The sequence below is a fragment of the Podarcis cretensis genome (genome assembly GCF_951804945.1).
Source record: "Podarcis cretensis genome assembly, chromosome: 9".
In the NCBI taxonomy this organism is placed as follows: domain Eukaryota; kingdom Metazoa; phylum Chordata; class Lepidosauria; order Squamata; family Lacertidae; genus Podarcis; species Podarcis cretensis.
Window position 1 is genome coordinate 64,081,528 of NC_137178.1, and position 20,863 is coordinate 64,102,390.

Below are 20,863 nucleotides of genomic sequence, written 5' to 3' on the forward strand. Positions count from 1 at the left end.
TGATTCATCTGCACCATTGGTGTTCCACCTCTCCAAATAACTTTTTTTTTCTTTTTCTTGATTTTCACACAGAAAACATGTGTTTCAGAAGCGCTGGGTAAAATTTGATGGTGAAAGCATTTCTTATTACAATAATGACAAGGTAAGTTTGCACTGGTCAGATAATATGTACTTGGTTAGATCTGTTAGTGTGTACAGTCGTACCTTGGAAATCAAACAGAATCCGTTCTGGAAGTCCGTTCGACTTCCAAAACAGTTGGAAACCAAAGCGCAGCTTCTGATTGGCTGCAGGAAGCTCCTGCAGCCAATCGGAAGCTGTGGAAGCCCCTTCAGACATTCGGCTTCCGAAAGAGTGTTCGAAAACTAGAACACTCACTTCCGGGTTTTGATTGTTCGGGAGCCGATTTGTTCAGGAGCCAAGTGGTGTTTGAGATCCAAGGTATAACTGTACTTAGTCGCAGCTTACTGGTTGTACAAACTTAGGGGAATGTTGCACACCTTCCACTTCTGCTAAATATGCATTGAAGGACAAAAGAAGCAGTTACCATAACACAGCGTTGGGAGACCTTTTTCAGCCCAAGGGATGCACTTCATAATGGGCAGCTTTGCAGCAGCTGTATTCCAGTGGTGTGTGAGCACTGGCCAAAGTGGATGCAGCCAAAGAGATGACTTTCAACTTCAGTAGACTAGGCCATACTCCAGCCACGCAAAGGACAGAGGCTTCTACACACACCTGCCTTTGCCTGTGCAAGCAAGAAGCACTATCAGAGTTCAAGGGCATTTTTCAGCCAAAGCACTCAAGCAAGTCAAGGATCAGGGCTGGGGGAAGTTTAGAGGACTGACTAGAGAGGTCTGGACTTGAGGGACTTTGCTCTTGGGCTTGAGGTTCCCCACCTCTGCCATAGTGGGTGGCAGCCCCATAAACCTACGTTTTTTGTTCGTTTATAACATTTATACCCATCCACTTGAGGAGACTCCAGATACTAGCTTACAATTGCAAAATCACACACATGGTTAAGAAAAATACTGTGAAAACAGCACTAAAATACAATCCCGGGCTGTAGGATTTTATGCCCTACTAATAATTGTAACAGTCTCATTCTTTGTTCACATGTTGGAAAAGGAACCTCTCTTATGGTTTCATTTTAAAGACTAGTTGAAAGCATTGTTCTGTAGCAGTTGAGACACTGATGTGATTTTAAGTGTGTGTGTGTGTGTGTGTGTGTGTGTGTGTGTGGCAATTGTTTAAAATTTTGATTAAAGGATGCATTTAAAAACTGGGAAGGGGAGAGATTGTGGAATCCTCAGTAGCTTACACACACCTGTGCTGGATATTTTCACTGTGACTGTAATGCAGCAGCAGTACCAAATTCAGACAGTAGATGCCTGCAGACACCAGTACATAATTTCTGGAAGGAGAGCTGCCAGAAATTTTATAATCAAGCTAGTCCACTATGGTGAAATACATAGCAATGATGCTTCATGTATGACAACAAGTTTTACCTTGAGAAAAATAACAAAGTACATGTAGTGTACAATAACCCCCACATACATAGCGGTTGTTGTTATTGCTGGTAGGAAATGCTGAGTTCAAGCTGCTCATGCAACTACTTTCACTGTAAGACAAAACAGCCATTCTGCTGCAATTTTTCTACTGCACTTTGAGCTCATCTCTTCTGCTGTACAACATTTTTCGGACCTTTAAAGCAATATAATAATAATAATTTTTATTTATACCCTGCCCTCCCCAGCCAAGGCCGGGCTCAGGGAGGCTAACAAGCAATAATAAAAACAAGTTGAATGAATACAACTTAAAAACAAGATTAAAATACAACATTAAAATATTGAAACATTAAAATATTAAAATGCAGCCTCATCACAGGAGGAGAAAGGGAAAAAAAAGAGGGGGAGGGAATCAAATTGGCTCCAAGCCAAAGGCCAGACGGAACAACTCTGTCTTACAGGCCCTGCAGAAAGAAATCAGATCCTGCAGGCCCCTGGTCTCATGAGACAAAGCGTTCCACTAGGCCGGAGCCACTGTTGAAAAGGCCCTTCAAAAGTGTTCCATGCACATTGTAGCATGAATGAGTAGGGAATGGGGCAAGGTCAACTAGCCCAAACCCCTGGCATCCATACATAGAGTGTGAACATCTCCAAGTAGGGAGACTTAGTTTGTGTCCCTCTGTACGCAAAGATTCCCTCTCTGCAGACATTTACGCTGTATGTGATGACATCAGCTGGTGGAACCTGTTGGTGTGGCCTACTCATGTGTAGGTACAGCACATGAGCAACACCCTGAAGGGGGCTAGGCTGCTTGTGATTGGAGACTCTCCTTTTTGCAGGCCGTATCAAAATTACACTTTGCCATTGGTGCTATTAGTTCAAATAGGGCTTTTCAAGTGAGACTAACTTGTACCTTCATAGACTCTTTTTATTGCATTTGATACAGGAAGTGTACTCTAAGGGAATAATCCTCCTCTCTGCTATGTCTACAGTCAGAGCCCATGGGGACAACAAACTTGAAGTTGTTACAGCACACAGGGTATTTGTCTTCAGGGCTGAAAAGGAAGGTAAGATGGATGTATTTAAGGGCCATAGCTGGTTCATTCTGTTTTTCTGCTGGGTTCCAAGTGTTCCATGTGCTGGATTGAATATTTTGTGGATGATATTTCTTAAGAAGCTTTTATTCCAGTTCAAGGATTACAACTTTATTTGAAGTCCAGAACAAAATGGGAGCAGTTATTTCCTTAGTGATGTGTTTGAGATCTTTGCTCTCTATAAGTCTAACATTTATTCCTGTAATGAACTCAAGAGGTTCTGGTCATATTGAGTTTTGTACCTTTCAGGAAAAAACACATGCAATTTGTCACCAAGCCCTTGAGTAGCTTGTCTTATGAGTCCCAACAGATAATGTCTGGATCTAATATACAGCTACTGTACAATTGGCCTCTGTCTTTGAGGGATTTCCCCATAGCCCAACAGTTACTTTAAGACATTTTTATAAATTTGACAGCCGTCAACATTCTAACTTGGGTTGGATGAAGACCATAGGAATACTGGTGAACTCAGATGATCCTTTAGTAAGTGCTGTACTGCAATGGTTTGCATAATATTGCAATAACTAGGCGCTACCTGAAACATGTGGCTGTAACTGAAAACAGCAGCTTTACATCTCCTCCTCATCTCCCTTGATAACATGTTACAAAGCAAGGGAAATGAAGATGATAAAAACAGTGTTAGGGCTTGTCGTTGGACATCTGCTAAGGCCCAGGCCTCAGCAAGAGGCCCATTGCCAAGTCCCAGAGCCCCCAAACCCTTTTGGTAGTACACCTTCCTGTCTGTTCACTGTCCTTTTCTGTGAGAGGTCAAAGTTGGCAGTAGCCAAGAGGTCAAATGGGTCCTCTGAGTCAGGAGCACTTTCAGGACCTTGGACAGTTCACAGAGTTATGCTGAGGCAGTTATCCAAGTTGTGGTCTCTGCAAGAGCTTAGATCAGTGGTATCTTGGTTCTCAAACTTAATCCGTTCTGGAAGTCCATTCCGAAACCAAGGCCCACTTTCCCATAGAAAGTAATGCAAAATGGATTAATCCGTTCAAGACTTTTAAAAACAACCCCTAAAACAGCAATTTTAAAATGAAAGCAAGAATCAATGTACTGTACTATAAAATAAATAAGACAGTATTGTAAATGATAAAAATAATAATTCTTACCTGCACTGATGATAGTCATTGTTTGGATGGGCAGGGGGCTTTTATCCATTTCCACAGACACATAATCAATCAGTAGCTGAACTGGGTTCCACACAGTAAAAAAAAACCCCACAAATTAACTGAAAAAGCCTCAAAAAAACAACAACAACAAAACGCAAAATAAATAGCAAAATCAAAAGCGCCAAATACAGTGGTACCTTGATTCTCGAACTTAACCTGTTCCGGAAATCCGTTTGACTTCTGAAATGTTTGAAAACCAAGGGGCGGCTTCTGATTGATGCAGGTGCCCTGGAAACAATCGCCAACAGCCACATCAGATGTCCAGCTTCTGAAAAACGTTCGAAAACCGGAACACTTACTTCTGGGTTTTCTGTGTTTGGGAACCAAGGCGTTTGAGAACCAAGGCATTTGAGAACCAAGGCGTTTGAGAACCAAGGTACCACTGTATATGTTCACTGGATCTATAGAGAAACAAGCCTTGTCTCTCCATAGGAGCTGGTTGGCTGGTAAAGGGTCCTTGCCTTATTTTATAGTCACTGGCTCCTCCAGGGCTGGGAAGAGGAGAGTCTGGATAGTGCAAATAATCATCTCTGGTCATGTAAAGTCTGAATAATAATTTTTGACTGCATAATAAGAACGAGGAACAAGGAAAAATATACATGAGAGGACTAACAATGTGCAAAACTCTAGTGTATAGTCACGATAGAAAAGTAAAGTAGCACTTTCAAGACTTTTTATGAAATGGTTTTAGTTTCTTGGGACCTTTTTTAGCACGTATTAACACCCCTTAAAAGCTGTGCTTTCTGCCATCTGGTGTGAGTCACCGTTCAGTACAGAACTGACAAAGAGCAATATGAAGTTGATGGCTCGGGTGTGAAGATTGAAGAAAATGTGGTTTAGGTTTCTTGTGACTTACACACATATAGATAGATAAATACAAATAATACATTGTCATTTTTTGGCAGTGTTTCCAGCCACTTTTTTTTAAGATACCGAAAGCAGGGCTTAAGCTCAGCAAAGGAGCGCTGACCAATTTCTTCTCTGTTCATTTATTAACCTTTTGCTTGTGTGATGCAGAATCAATATGGAAGATGATTGTACAGGTTGAATTATTTATGGAATGTGTGTGCGCGAAATCCGATGGCCATAGAGTATTAAGAGGGGAACAAGAGTTGAAACATTACAGCTAGTTACCTCTTGAACATTCTCCTGGCAAAAGGTGAATCACACAGGAAAATGGAGGAGCCGTTAACCTAAGCACTACTTGGATGTGAATTCATTCATGGAAATAACATGTAAGGTCAGCGTACTGGAGTGCCACTTGGGTCCAGAGAACTGAGGAGGCTGGGTGTGACTGATTGGGGCTTTGCTATGTTTATAACACTCAGGGACGTGGGTGGCGCTGTGGGTTAAACCACAGAGCCTAGGACTTGCTGATCAGAAGGTCAGTGGTTCGAATCCCCACAACAGGGTGAGCTCCCGTTGCTCGGTCCCTGCCCCTGCCAACCTAGCTGTTCGAAAGCACATCAAAGTGCAAGTAGATAAATAGGTACCGCTCCGGTGGGAAGGTAAACGGCGTTTCCGTGTGCTGCTCTGGTTCGCCAGAAGCGGCTTAGTCATGCTGGCCACATGACCTGGAAGCTGTCTGTGGACAAATGCCGGCTCCCTTGGCCTATAGAGTGAGATGAGTTGGTCATGACTGGACCTAGCGGTCAGGGGTCCCTTTACCTTTACCTTTATGTTTATAGAAGTGCACAAAGGCCCTATGAATCATAGAATCTTAGAGCTGGAAGGGACCCCAGGGATCATATAGTCCCAAGTCCCTGCAACACAGGAATCTCAGCTAAAGCATCCATGGCAGATGACCATCCAACCTCTTCTTAAAAACCTTCAAGGAAGGAGAGTCCACCATCTCTTGTGGGAGTCTGTTCCACTGCTTGACAGCTCTTACAGTCAGAAAGTTTTTCTGAATTTTTAGTTGGAATCCCCTTTCGTGCAACTTGAAGCCATTGGTCCGAGTCCTACCCTCCAGGAGGAGAAAACAAGCATGCTCTCTCCTCGATGAGAATTGCTGCTGTAGTGGTTTGCCTGGTGAGTTGGAGAAAGGAAACTTGATGGCTGACCAGGCAGGCAATGAGGAAGGGACTATTTGTTTTCTTTTTTTCCAACCTTTTCTTTCAAGAAGTCTTCTCATGGAAGTTTCCAGGCTACGGATACCTGGCAGTGCCACTGGGGGAGAAGGCAATCTTACAACCCAACATTACTGAATGCCTCCCTTTTGAGTTTGCCTGGTCCCTGGCTGAGGACTTCCATTGTCAAGTATAAGCCTAGCTTTTCCAGAAGGCCTTTCTTCTCGTTGATTGGATGCATGCAGAATTTTTCCTTTCCCCATTAAGTTAGCTATAGAATTGGAGTGTTGTCTGTCTTCCTCATTAAGATGTGTTGTGTGCTATGGCCTTTTTGCAATGATAGTTGCAGTTAGTGTTTGTTGTTCTTTTTTTTGTTTTGCTGCTCAAAGTAGCTAATATGTGCTGGCACTCATATAAACTTTTGTCAAAAAGTGGCCACAGTGGAATTGTTTGTTTGTTTGTTAAAGGTGGACATAATTTCATTAGTGTTTATAGCCATTTAAGCCAAAAGATTTATAGATAAATATGCCATTAAAACCAAAGAAGCACAATTGGTTAATGTTTATTATAGTACCCACAAATCTGTTAAAGCTTCTTCTTCTTCTTCTTCTTCTTCTTCTTCTTCTTCTTCTTCTTCTTCTTCTTCTTCTTCTCTCCTCCTCCTCCTCCTCCTCCTTCCTCTTCTTCATTTAATTTCTACACTGCTTTATACTTAAGAAAAGATATCAAAGTGGTTTACAACCTACATGAAAACATCAAATTAAGCTATCTAGAATAAAACATCAGTGAAGAAAGTCAAATATAAAGTATACATTCAAAGCAGCATAATTAATGGGAAAGTAAAGTATTATACTAAAGATTTCAACGTAAAACATTAAAAAGAGGGCAGTCGGCCACAGAATGCACATTTAACTCAGCAAAGTTAATTTTTTATCTTAAATGTTTCAGAAGAAAACATTACTAAGTGAAGTCTAATAAAGAGTGTACATTTAAAACAGCATCATTAGCAAGATATTAAAATATTATCATAGGCTGCTGTTGCTGTCGATCCTGCCAGTGGTGGCTGTGGAAGCTCAGGACTGATGACCTGAGTCTGCACTAAGAGACAGCCAAGACGGATCTCTGGCCTCTTCAGCAGCCTCAGCTTTTGTAGCTGGAGTCAATGCAGACCTTATTGCCCTATCCTTCTTTGCTACAACCAGATGGTCTATGAAAATTGCAACTGCGAAAGTGCTCTATTGATATGGACAATAGAAACATGGAGAAAGGGGACTCAGAAGCGCATATCTCCTGTGATTAGGAGAAAAACACACACACAATATGGCTCTATTCATGGAAGACAAAGTCCTTATTCATAAATCTTCCCCTCTGACATTGTGTTGGTCACACAAGCAGACCACTACTATGAAAAGATATTTCAGGAGAGGAGATACTTACTCATCTAAGTGGCATTTATTGCGACATACCAGTATATTATGGAATGAATTGTGTCTCACACGCCTAGTTCAAAGGACACAATACATCTGCAGGATTACTTGAGTTTCAAGTTCATTTTTCCACCTTATTTCCAGATTAATGTCCTGCCTTTCAACATTGTGTCCCCAAAGCTTATGTCAGTGTTGTGAAACAAAGTCATAAGCAAAACATTTTTAAAATTCAGCATTAAAATCGTGTTGAATAGTTGCTTGCAATGAGTAGTTTTTGAGCCATTTTCTTGCCTTTTATTTTTTTAGATGAAAGAAATGACTGGATTGCTACAATACTCAGAGCTATGCAGTCACAACCTGAAATCTCTCGAGTGAGAACCGCTGTTCCTCCTGAGAAAAGCGGGTATCTGGAACTGAAAGGATACAAAGCCAAAATCTTCACCTTGCTGCAAGGAAACAATGTGTGGATCTGCAAAAATGATCAGGTAAAATGTCTGGCTTTTCTTTTTTCCCCCAACCTGAATTGTAATCAGTAATCGTATTAGTGCTCCAGATGAAAATGCTGTATAGTATTTCTCAAACTTTACAGGTATGAAGCATATGCAGAATGACAGTGGCATTGTGCTTCTTATGAGAAAACATGGTTTGCGGGTGAACAGGCCCTGCATTAAATTTCACCTGCAGCCATGGATTTTCATCTGATTTTGTTGTTGTTGTTTAGTCGTTTAGTCGTGTCCTACTCTTCGTGACCCTATGGACCAGAGCATGCCAGGCACTTCTGTCTTCCACTGCCTCCCACAGTTTGGTCAAACTCATGCTGGTAGCTTCGAGAACACTATCCAACCATCTCGTCCTCTGTCATCCCCTTCTCCTTGTGCCCTCCATCTTTCCAACATCAGGGTCTTTTCCAGGGAGTCCAAGAAAGTAAAATCTCTCACTGCCTCCATTTCTTCCCCTTCTGTTTGCCAGGAGGTGATGGGACCAGTGGCCATGATCTTCGTTTGTTTTTTTTGATGCTGAGCTTCAGACCATATTTGTGCTCTCCTCTTTCACCCTCATTAAAAAGTTATTAAATTCCTCCTCACTTTCTGCCATCAAGGTTGTGTCATCTGCATATCTGAGGCTGTTGATATTTCTTCCGGCAATTCCAGCTTGGGATTCATCCAGCCCAGCCTTTTGCATGATCAATTCTGCATATAAGTTAAATAAGCAGGGAGACAATATACAGCCTTGCCGTACTCCTTTCCCAATTTTGAACCAATCAGTTGTTCCGCATCCAGTTCTAACTGTAGCTTCTTGTCCCACATAGAGATTTCTCAGGAGATGGATGAGGTGATCAGGCACTCCTATTTCTTTAAGAACTTGCCATAGTTTGCTGTGGTCGACACAGTCAAAGGCTTTTGCATAGTCAATGAAGCAGAAGTAGATGTCTTTCTGGAACTCTCTAGCTTTCTCTATAATCCAGCGCATGTTTGCAATTTGGTCTCTGGTTCCTCTCTGCTACTCCATATGTGAAACTATGATAATCTGGCAAAGAACTGCGTGCCAGCAGAAGAGGTTTAAATACAGGATGAGTGGACCTGAATGAAGCCCTCAAGCCCAGTCAGGTCCACCCCTCTCCCAGGTTCCCGCCCCTATGCTTGCCTGCCATTGGCCAATTCAGCACTTGGGCAGAATTCAAACTTCCCTGGCCATTGGGAGGACTGTGTGGCCTTCCAGCCAGGAATTCTACCAGCTAGGCAGTTCTTGCTGGGGAGGGCCAGGGCGAGGGGCCTCCAGCCTGCAACACCACCACACCTTAGAATGAGGATAATTCTGATAAGGCCAGGAAAGGTTTCCATCAATGTATTTTTGATGAATGAAGGAGATAAGAATTCAAATGCAACTGAAATATTAGAAGTGTTGTGTGTATATATAAATCTCAATGTATAAAGGTAAAGGACCCCTGGACGGTTAAGTCCAGTCAAAGGCGACTATGGGGTTGTGGCGCTCATCTCGCTTTCAGGCTGAGGGAGTCGGCGTTTGTCCACAGACATGTGGCCAGCAGGACTAAACCACTTCTGGAAACACCAAGACGGAAACCAGGGCATATCGAAATGCCGTTTACCTTCCTGCCGCACTGGCGTGCTTTCGAACTGCTAGGTTGGCAGGAGCTGGGACAGAGCAATGGGAGCTCAACCCGTCACGGGGATTTGAACTGCCAACCTTCTGATCAGCAAGCCCAAGAGGCTCAATGGTTTAGACCACAGGACCACCCACTATATATATCTGGAGGAAGGCACTCAGCTTTGTAGCAGAGCATATGCTTTGAACACAGAAGGTCGTAGGTTCAATCTCCAGCATGCCCAAGGAAAAAACCCCATACAGAGAGGTTAGGGAAGATCACAGCCCAAGACCCTGGAGAATCCCTCCCAGTCATCATAGACACTATTGGTCTGACATGGTATAATGTAGCCTTCGCAGTCCTAAAGTAATGGCATACAGCTGTTAGGTGGGGTACATTCAGTAAGGGCGTTTTTAACACTGTTTTCTTCCCACTGATAGCATTATGAGTGAGGCCTTTATTTATTTATTTATTTATTTATTTGTTGCAGTGGTACCTCAGGTTACAAACACCTTGGGTTACAAACACTTCGGGTTACAGACTCCGCTAACTCGGAAGTAGTACCTCGGGTTAAGAATTTACCTCAGGATGAGAACAGAAATCGTGCAGCAGCAGTGGGAGGCCCCTTTAGCTGAAGGAGTACCTCAGGTTAAGAACGGTTTCAGGTTAAAAACTGACCTCCGGAACGAATTAAGTTCATAACCAGAGGTACCACTGTACTTAAATCAATGTCCCGCTGTTCCCCTCCACAAAGGTGTACCTTGAAATGGCTCATTTTTAAAACAGGCATTAAAAGACAGATTATCAGACTAAAAACAGCAGCATAGAAAAAAGGCCACAAAGAGCAACACTCCCAGTGCTCTCAGTTACTATGGTAAGCAGCAACTGAATCCAAAGCTTGATTTAAGAAGGAAAATGTTCAATATTTTCTGCTGTAACACACATAAAGAGGAATTTAACCTATTGTGACAAGGAGTTCCTCAATAAGGGGCGTTGCAACAGAGAAAGCCCTCTCATGCGCTGCTGTCAACTTTGCCTCAGAACTCAGGCACCCACAAAAGAGCAGATTCACATAAGAGGAGTTGGTAACTTAGTAAGCATCATCCTAGCCTGTTCTCTGATTTTTTTTTGCTTTCCATACATCACTAAATGTATGAGAGCCAGTGTGGTGTAGTGGTTAAGAGCGGTAGTCTCGTAATCTGGGGAACCGGGTTCGCGTCTCCGCTCCTCCACATGCAGCTGCTGGGTGACCTTGGGCCAGTCACACTTCTTTGAAGTCTCTCAGCCCCACTCACCTCACAGAGTGTTTGTTGTGGGGGAGGAAGGGAAAGGAGAATGTTAGCCGCTTTGAGACTCCTTAAAGGGAGTGAAAGGCGGGATATCAAATCCAAACTCTTCTTCTTCTTCTTAAATATTGGCCAAATGCTTCCTTGGCCAATTTCTGAGGCAGGGATGGGGATCCTGTGACCTCTCTTTGATGCTGGGATGCAACTTCCATTATCCCTGACCATTGCCCCTGTTGGAGAGGGAGAATGGAGTTCATCAACATCTCATCAGTTTGGAAATAGAAACATTTCTCCTCCTCCTCCTCTTCCTCCTCCTCCTTCGTCTCTAAACTCCCATCAGCCCCAGCTAGCATGGCCCATAGCCAGGGATGATTGGAGTTGTATCCATACAACATAGAACCAAAGATTCCCATCCCTGGAATATATCTTAGATGCCATTAGAGGCATCTAGCATTTTTATTTATTTTTTCTCCTAGAAAGAGGTAGTATATTCTGTTGATTGATACTTGGGCAAGTATACGGAGTGTTGTGAGAGTGCTGAAAACCTCATCTATTTGGGAACTATTCCCATGGTGTCTCCCATAGGTTTATTTTAATGGTAGTGTTAAGACATCTGTCTAGACTAATAACAGTGTTTGAAAGCAGAAGAGGTCAAGTTGATATACTGATGGCTTTTAAATTTGATAGGTAAAAGTCCAAAAGTATATTGCAGCATTTTTCAAAAAAAAAAGTATGAAGCTAAACATAATCTCATGTCCATTCCGAAGTTTATTGATAGTGCAACTTCATGTCTGAGGTAAATTTCAAACTTCAAAGTTTTTGATAGGGTAAAATCTTCCGACACAGAGAGATTTCTAATCTGAAGACAGTCTGTTAAGTACCTTATGAATATATTAGTCGCTTTTCAGAGCTAAAAATGGAACTGACACAAAAACAACAGGCCATATTAAATAAGAAAAGAAAGTAAAATGCTCTATTAAAATGATATATGTACATTAAAATAATTTTTATATTGCAATGCTTAGTGAAGTTCTTATCTGTGTGAGCAGGCCAGATGCAGGATTTGAAACATAGGTTTTCATAAACATAAATGATAAAGCAAATGGACCACATGACTGTAACCCCTCCATGCTTAGCATAGAAGGAAGCAAGGTTATTTCATATCAAGCTCTGAAGGTAAATGAGTTGATGCAAGTAAAATCACATGAATGTATTGAAAATGCTTATGTAACTTAAATATATATCAAACGGCATTAAAGAGGTTTTGATTTTAGCCACATTTAGTCTATAAGAGATAAATGAAAATTATCTCACTGATGCCATAGCAAGGAAAGAGAATCTAAAAAATCACAGAGCAATTTACCCTTTATTCTGTGTTGTCCAAAGGAAGCACCATTATTTTGGATCCTCTTCCCAATCAGGGGCAAATAAAAGCCACTTTTACCTCCTCATGCTATATTACATGAACAAAGGTATACAATCTGTGTTCAAGGCTATTCACATGTACTACAAAACACTGAACTCTCAAGCTTTCCCCCTGCCTTTTTCTCCTCCTCGTAAGCTAAGGTCAGAAACGTCTAATCTTCATTTGCAGCCAAACCTACCGTATTTTTCGCCCTATAGGACACACTTTTCCCCCTCCAAAAATGAAGGGGAAATGTGTGTGCGTCCTATGAGGTGAATGCAGGCTTTCGCTGAAGCCTGGAGAGTGAGGGGGATCGGTGCGCACTGACCCCTCTCGCTCTCCAGGCTTCAGGAAGCTATCCGCTAGCCGTAGGAGACGCAGCTCTCCCACGGCTAGCGGAGAGTTTGCCGGCACCCAGAAGCCTGGGGCGCACTGAGCTCAGCACGCCCAAGCTTTGGGCTTCGCGCAGCGCTCCGCTAGCTGTGGGAGAGCCTAGCAAAGAACCTCCCCCCACTCTTTTTCTTCCGAATCTTATACCGCATATAACACGAATGTCTCACAACAAATGTAATAGATCTGTAGAAAACACAATCTGAAAAAGAGACAATGCATGTAATTTTGTAAACTAAATTTTTAAAAATAAATTAATAATAATAATAATAATAAAGAACCTCTGAAATTTGCTTGCAAAAACGGGGATCACCCATCGCTCTTTTTCTCTGAATCCTATGTATAACAAAACTGCAACACCCATAGGAATTCATGCAATCTCTATCTTGTGACTGAATCTAGATTTGTAACCTTATGGCTATCAATCAGACCAATTTATTTTTCTTTTGATGCCTCCCCTTTCCTCACTGCTTTGCAAAACATCAAGCCTGACAGAGATTTTTGGGAGAACTCAGTTTCTTTTCAAAATCTTGTGCCCTTTTAGTTGTTCCTAATGCAGGTGTTGCCTAACTGTTGATTTTGGGATTCAGATGTGAGTACACTCCTCTGGAGTTAAGCCGTATATAACATTCATGACAAACCAATATTTAGCTTTGTGGATGGGGACTAGTCTTTTTCTTCAGTAGTAAACATGACAATAGTGGGGGGATTTGGGTGCACACCCTATTCTGGTAGTACTGCCCTAAATGAAAATTTTCCATCAAACCGAGATGAATTCCTCTTTAAAAGAAGAAGAAAATGCCAAGTGGAAGCACATAGGCTAAAATGACAAAATAACTTGGAGTCCCCTTAGACCAAATTTTCACTGCCAGCATGACCTAACTGACTTTCCTCTGAGTGGAGGCAGTTTGCAGAGGGCACTGTCCTAGCTTTAAGGTCCCTTCCAAGTCTCTTCAAAAGCATGGCCTGGATATATATAGCCATTAATTCCCACAGCAAGGAAGCCCCACAAGGCCTGGAGTGCTTGTCACAGCTGAGTAGGTGAGGGTGTTGCTTACTTTTCAAGAGGACACTTACCTCCCCTGGGAAGTCACTTTGACCAATTATTTCAGGCAGAACAAACTGACCCATATATTCTCAATGTGTTAGGAACACATAATATCCTGTGTGTGCGTTTTCCCACTCTTAGCTGTTCTGATAATACCTGCACTTAAAAACTGTCAACATCAGAAATCTTCTTCTTTGGCGATCACTCATAGCTGAGTAAGATTGTCTCCCATGAACACAATCTTAACAGTGAATCTGTAAGTGACTGTGAAGGCCAATTCTGGATCCACACGTCCTTCCACAGTGGGGACATAGGTTTCCGGGCAGGAGTTGATCACGGTGAGGGTTTGTCAAACGTGCCTTCCTCTTAGCACGTTTCTCTCTTTCGTCCTGAGTTCAAGCGTCTTCAAAGTCCATGACACCTTTGGTAAAGGCTGTTAAACCTCTTTTGTTGACCACCAGCATTACACTTTCCATTTTTAAGTTCAGAATAGAGTAGTTGCTTTGGAAGATGATAATCCGAACAACATGACCAATCCAACATGACCAATCCGATGATAATCTGAACAACATGACCAATCCAACTATGTTGATGTTGAAGAATCATCACTTCAACACTGGTGATCTTTGCTTCTTCCAGTACACTGACATTTGTTCGCTGGACTTCCCAAGTGATTTGTAATTTTTTTTGGAGACACCATTGATGGAATCTTTCAAGGAGTTGGAGATGGCATTTAAAAGTGGTCCATGTTTCACAAGCATACAGTAAGGTTGGTAGCACGATAGCTTTGTAACCAAGCATTTTGGTTTCCCTGCGAATGTCCCAGTCCTTAAACACTCTGCACTTCAGTCGGGAGAAAGCTGCACTTGCAGAACTCAGGCGATGCTGGATTTCAGCATCCATGTCAGCCCTTGTGGAAAGATAACTGCCCAGGTAGGAAAAGTGATTGACACTTTCCAATGTTACACCATTGAGTTGGATATGTGGCATTGCAGAGGGGTTGTTTTGTGCTTGTTGGTGCAGCACTTTGGTTTTTTGGATGTTGAGCGATAGGCCAAGCTTTTTGTAAGCTTCTGCGAAGATATTTAGGATGGTTTGAAGGGCAGCCTCTGAGTGTGCACACACTCCAGCATACTGAAACTCTATGATGGAAGTTATGGTAATCTAACTCTTTGCTTTCAGCCTGCTCAGATTGAAGAGCTTTCCATCTGTTCAGTATATTATTTCTACTCCAGTGGGGAGTTTCTCTTCGACAAAGTGTAGGATCATGGCGATGAAAATAATAGATAGCATTGCGGCAATAACACAACTCTGTTTAACACCTGATTCCACTGTGAATGATTCATATTGAGATCCATTGTTATCCACGATTGTTGCTGTAATATGGAGGAGCCGAAGGATGTTCAAAGATTTATCTGGGCAGCCAATTTGCAGAAGGACATTCCACAGGGCATTACAGGGCATATACAGGGATTGGTTTTGCTCTCGGCATTTTTCCTGAAGCTGTTGAGTGGTGAAAATCATGTCCACTGTCCCCCTAGAAGGTCGAAAACCATTTTGGGATTCAGGAAGGGTAGCCTCGGATATTGTTAGGAGATGGTTTGCTAAGATCCTTGTAAGAATTTTTCTGCCTGCAGCTAATAAAGAGATGTCTTGGTAGTTTACAGTCACCTTAAAAAAAGAAAGAAAAAAGAGATTGATAATTTTTGCATCCCTAAAGTCTACTGGGATCTCCTCTCTCTCCTGGATTTTTTCCGATGAGCTTGTGAAGTGGTTGTGCAAGTTCAATTCCGCCCACTTTGAAGACTTTGGCAGGTATCCCATCAGGTCCGCTGGCTTTGTTGTTTTTCATTTGGTTAATAGCTGTACACAGCTCTTCCAGATTTGGAGATAATCAGTACTAGGTTAATTACTAATTAGCATAAGGGTTTAAAATATAGGCTTTAATTTTTTAAAAAGGTTCTGTGCTTGAAAAATCATATTAGGCATGTTATTATGGGGTCAGTGAACAGGCACCAAGAGATTTGGAGCACTTGTTCATTTGCATGCTGACACCTAGCTCTGTTTCTCAGTTATGTTTGACTTGGGTGTGGTCTTGGATGAGTTCCTGGATTCAGTGGTGACTTGGACAAGGGTCAGTAATGTGAAACCTAATTCTGACAAGAAGGAGGTCTTGTGGACGGGTGATTCCTGGGCCTGGGAGTTAGGCAGACTGTCTTTTCTGGATGGGGCTGCACTCCTTCCAAAGGATGAAGTATGTACTCCGGGGGTGATCCATGTTCCATCCTTGTCACTGAAGACCCCAATGGCCCCAGTGGCAAGCAGCCTTTTCACCTGCTGCACCAGATACAGCCTTTCCTAGACCAGGAAAGGCTTTCCACTGTGACTTGGGCATTGCCAACCTCAAGACTGGATTACAACAAGCTGCTCATGGGGGGCTTTCTTTGGTGTTGATCCAGAATGGTGGTGCAGAACCCAGTTGCGTGGCCGCTGATTGGATCATACAACCACGAACATGTGATACTGCTGCTTAAAGCATTGCACTGGCTGCCAACTTGCTACTGGGTCAAGTTCAAGGTGATGTTGCTGACATATAAAGCCCTGAACAACATGGGACTGACTTACCTAAGTGACTATGTTTTCCCATATAGGCCTAACATTTCACTGAGATTTTTAGTTTGGCTTTTACTATTTACTGAGGATTTGCGAACATGTCCACGGTGTTGTTAAAGGGTTCTCATGCTAAAAAGTAATGCCTCGTAATACTATGCCAAGTGTAACTTTCTTGTTTTTGGCCACTACTTAGGTGGGCTCTGACCCATAAAGCCATATGTCACAATTGATTTGTGGGATGAGGAACCTATGGATGGCCCTGCATATGTTGTTGGACTTCATTTTTTTTTTTTAATAATTTTTATTCATTTTTCAGATAGATAACAAAAACAATACAAAACAGTATAATTTCGATCTCATCATTTCATACCCTTCTTTCTTTTGACTTCCCCATACCTCCCCATCCCTGCATCCTTGTTTAATAGTTCTTTAGCAACCCTTAGGTCCATTATCTTAATTCCCTTTCATAAAGATTCCTTTAGTTTTTTTGATTACTGCTGCAATTCTTTACCTCTTACCCCCTGACATCTTAACATTCCTCAATTTTACAATTATTTTTAAGATATATTTTAAATTTCTTCCAGTCCTCTTCCACTGTCTCTTTCCCCTGGTCACGGATTCTGCCCGTCATCTCGGCCAGTCCCATAAAGTCAATCACCTTTGTTTGCCATTCTTCCAGAGTAGGTAGTTCTTGCGTCTTCCAATACTTTGCCAGTAGAATTCTTGCTGCTGTAGTGGCATACATAAAAAAATTCCTGTCCTTCCTTAACACCACTTGGCCAACCATGCCCAAGAGGAAAGCCTCTGGTTTCTTAGGAAAAGTCCACTTAAGGACCTTCTTAATTTCATTATAGATCATTTCCCAGAAAGCTTTAACCTTTGGGCAGGTCCACCAAAGGTGGTAGAAAGTGCCTTCAGTCTCATTACATTTCCAACACTTATTATTAGGCAAATGGTAAATTTTTGCAAGCTTGACTGGGGTCATGTACCACCGATAGATCAGTTTCATAATATTTTCTTTTAAAGCATTACATGCAGTAAATTTGATACCGGTGGTCCATAACTGTTCCCAGTCAGCAAACATAATATCATGACCAATATCTTGTGCCCATTTAATCATTTGCTGATTTCACCGTTTCATCCTGTGTATTCCATTTCAACAGCAAGTTATACATTTTTGATAAGTTCTTAGTATTGGTTTCCAACAGTTCTGTTTCTAGTTTTGACCTCTCTTTCTGAAATCCTATTTTTCTGTCCTGTTTAAATGTCTCATTTATCTGATGGTAATGCAACCAATCTCGAACCTTAGACTTTAGTTTCTCATAACTCTGAAGTTTCACCCTTTCACCATCATATTCTAAAATTTCATGATATTTTGGCCATATAGAGTCCATATTAAGCTTTTTTACTTCCCTAGCTTCCATTGGTGACACCCACCTAGGGGTTTTACTTTCCAGCAGATCTTTATATCTAATCCAAACATTATACAATGCTTTCCTCACAATATGGTTTTTAAAACTTTTGTATACCTTTGCCTTGTCATACCATAAGTATGCATGCCAACCAAAGCTATTGTCGTACCCTTCGAGGTCCAAAATGTCAGTGTTCTCAAGAAGTAGCCAGTGTTTCAACCAGCAGAAAGCTGCCGATTCATAATAAAGTCTTAAGTCCGGCAGGGCAAACCCCCCTCTATCCTTTACATCAGTTAAAATCTTAAATTTAATTCTGGGCTTTTTGCCCTGCCAGACAAATTTTGATATGTCTTTCTGCCACTTCTTGAAACAATCCATCTTGTCCAAAATCTGCAACGTCTGGAATAAAAACAGCATTCTAGGCAATACATTCATCTTAATAGTAGCAATTCGGCCTAACAAGGAAAGTTTCAACCTTGACCATATTTCTAGATCCTTCTTTACCTCTGCCCAACTTTTTTCATAATTATCCTTAAATAAATTCACATTCTTGGATGTTAAGTTTAACCCCAGGTATTTTACCCTTTTTGTTATTTCCAGGCCTGTTTCATTCTGAAAACTCTCTCTTTCTTCCATTGTTAAGTTTTTTTCCAACACTTTCGTTTTTTGTTTGTTCAATTTAAAACCTGCTACTCGACCAAATATTTCAATCAGTTCTAATACTCTTTTAGTACTAGTGTCTAGCTGTTGCAAGGTCAATACTAGGTCATCTGCAAATGCTCTTAACTTGTAATGTCTTACTCCGACCTGAACTCCTTTAACCAACTGGTCCTTTCTAATCATGTTTAACAAAACCTCCAGGACTGATATAAAAAGCAAAGGGGATATTGGGCATCCCTGCCGTGTACCTTTTTCTTTGGGTATTTCTTCTGTAACCACATTGTTTACAATTAACTTGGCCTTTTGTTGGGAATATATTGCACCTATACCGTTTTCAAAACCTTGGCCTACCCCCATCCCTTGGAGATTCTTTTTCATAAAAGTCCAGCAGATATTGTCAAAGGCTTTCTCCGCGTCCACAAAAATCAGAACTGCTTTCCTGTTAATGTCAACATCTAGCAACTCTAAAATGTCTATAATGTTCCTCACATTGTCTGACATATATCTCCCTGGGAGAAAGCCTGTTTGGTCCTTATGAATCTCCTCTATCAACACTCTTTTCAATCTTTTTGCCAAAATGTCTGCAAAAATTTTGTAATCCACATTGAGTAAAGATATAGGGCGGTAGTTTCTAACCTGGTTCTTTTCAGTTTCTGTCTTCGGTATAAGTGAGATGAAAGCCTCTTTCCACGATTCAGGTGCCTTTTTCCCCTTCAGAATTTCATTGCAAACTTCCTTCAATGGTTGTATCAACCATTCTTTCAGCATTTTGTAGTATTTAGCCGTAAGGCCGTCTGGTCCTGGTGATTTTCCCAATTTCATATTTTGGATGGCACCCTCTATTTCTTGTTCTGTTATTTCCTCATTTAAGATCCTTTTACTTTGCTCTGGAATTTTTGGTAAGCCATATTTTCTGATGAATTCTTCTATTTCTTGTTCATTAATTGGCCCTTGTGCATACAATTTCTTAAAAAAACTTTGAAAACAATTGTTTATCTCATTAGGTTTGTGGATAATTTTTCCATCCATTTCTAGACTTGTTACAGTGTTCATTTTCTGCCTTTTTTTCAATTGCCATGACAGAAGTTTCCCGCATTTGTCCGCTGATTCGAAAGTTCTTTGTCTCATTTGCTTTATCTTCCATTCTATTTGTTGGTTCATGAGCTCCATGTACTGCATCTGATAAAACTTTATTTCTCTCAAAATCTCATGGGACTTTGGTTTGGACCTCAATTTCTTCTCTCCTTCTTTTATTTTTTCTAGGATCTTTTCCTTCCTCTCATTTTGTTGCTTCCTCTTTATAGAGTTCTGTTGGATTAAGAAACCTCTCATCACGGCTTTGCTTGCATCCCAAATTATTCTCTTTTCCACATCTGTTTTCCTGTTAATCTCAAAGTAATCTTTTAATGTTTTAAGGGCCTTCTTATGGATCTCTTCATCCTTAAATAGGGTGTCATTCATTCTCCATCTAAAGGATCCAGTTGTTGTTAGTTTCATCTCCATCTTCACCGCATTATGGTCGGAGCAAGTTTTTGGACATATTTCTACTTTTTTTGTTCTTGACGCCAGACTGCTAGAAATCCAAATTTGGTCTATTCTTGTCCATGTCATTTTTGCCTCAGAGAAGAAAGTTCCCTCTCTCTCTAGAGGATTCCTTGTTCTCCAAATATCAATCAAGTCCATAGTTTCAGTCATTTCAAAAAAGATCTTTGGTAGTCTCCCTTCTTTTGAGATCACTTGTCTCTGTGCTTTATCCATGTTTGTTGAGACAACTCCATTCATATCTCCCATCATTACGATTTTATAGTCTATAAAATCAACTAGTGTCTCATGCAACTTCTTAAAGAATTCGGCCTTCCCCTCGTTTGGGGCATATACTCCAACAATCAAAATCTTTTCTCCTTGAATTTGTATTTCAATTGCCAGGTATCTTCCTTGTTCATCTTTAAATATCAATTTTGGGGCCAATTTTTCCTTTGCATAGATCACCACTCCTCTTTTCTTCACTTTGTCTGATGAGATAAATTCTTGACCAAGTCTCTTATTTATCAATAATTTCCTGTGTATCCTGGCAATATGGGTTTCTTGCAAACATATTATATCTAATTGTTCTCTCTTCAAAATGTGAAAAACTTGTCGTCTTTTCCGAGGGAGGTTCAAGCCATTGCAGTTCCAACTAAGAAGTTGCAGAGACATTTTGTGTTTAAGTAGCTGTTCCTCCAACTGCTCCAAGCTTCTGTTCTTCCTCCGATGGTGGTGGTAAAAGTCCAAATGATAGATTTGCTATATCAGGTGGTTCTTTCTCCTCTGCAGTTCCTTTCTGCAAATCCTCCAGGTATCTCTCCAGAAATTGTTCTTTGTCCTGAATTGTTTTTATTTTAATCTTTCTTCCTTTAAAGTTAAAGGATAGTCCTTGTGGAAACTCCCATCTGAATGGTATGGTATTTTTCTTCAACAGGTCTGCTAGGCTTTTGTAGTAGGTCCTCACCTCTAAAATATATTTGGGAATGTCCTTAAAAATCTGTATTTGACAGTTTTGGATCACCAGTGCTTTTTGATAATGCAAGTTCAATATTTTATCTCTTTCTTCTTTTGATCTCAGTGTAATTAGACAATCCCTTGGTTTCTTGTCTTGCCTTCTGCCCAGCCGGAAGGCTGTTGTTATCTCAAATTCATCAT

General features: G+C 41.2%; 1 protein-coding gene across 4 annotated transcripts in view; it reads left to right on the forward strand.

Annotated features, from left to right (window-relative positions):
- Positions 1–20,863, forward strand: part of ARAP2 (ArfGAP with RhoGAP domain, ankyrin repeat and PH domain 2) — a 138,981-nt gene that overhangs the window by 35,042 nt on the left and 83,076 nt on the right. For all 4 annotated transcript variants that reach the window (XR_013842132.1, XM_079989594.1, XM_079989593.1 and 1 more), the window contains 3 exons: positions 73–142; positions 2,450–2,570; positions 7,573–7,751. Coding sequence is in view for 3 of the 4 variants with exons in the window: in XM_079989594.1 (XP_079845720.1) it covers positions 73–142; positions 2,450–2,570; positions 7,573–7,751 (370 nt within the window). In the remaining variant the exon portion in view is untranslated. The remainder of the gene's footprint in view (positions 1–72; positions 143–2,449; positions 2,571–7,572; positions 7,752–20,863) is intronic.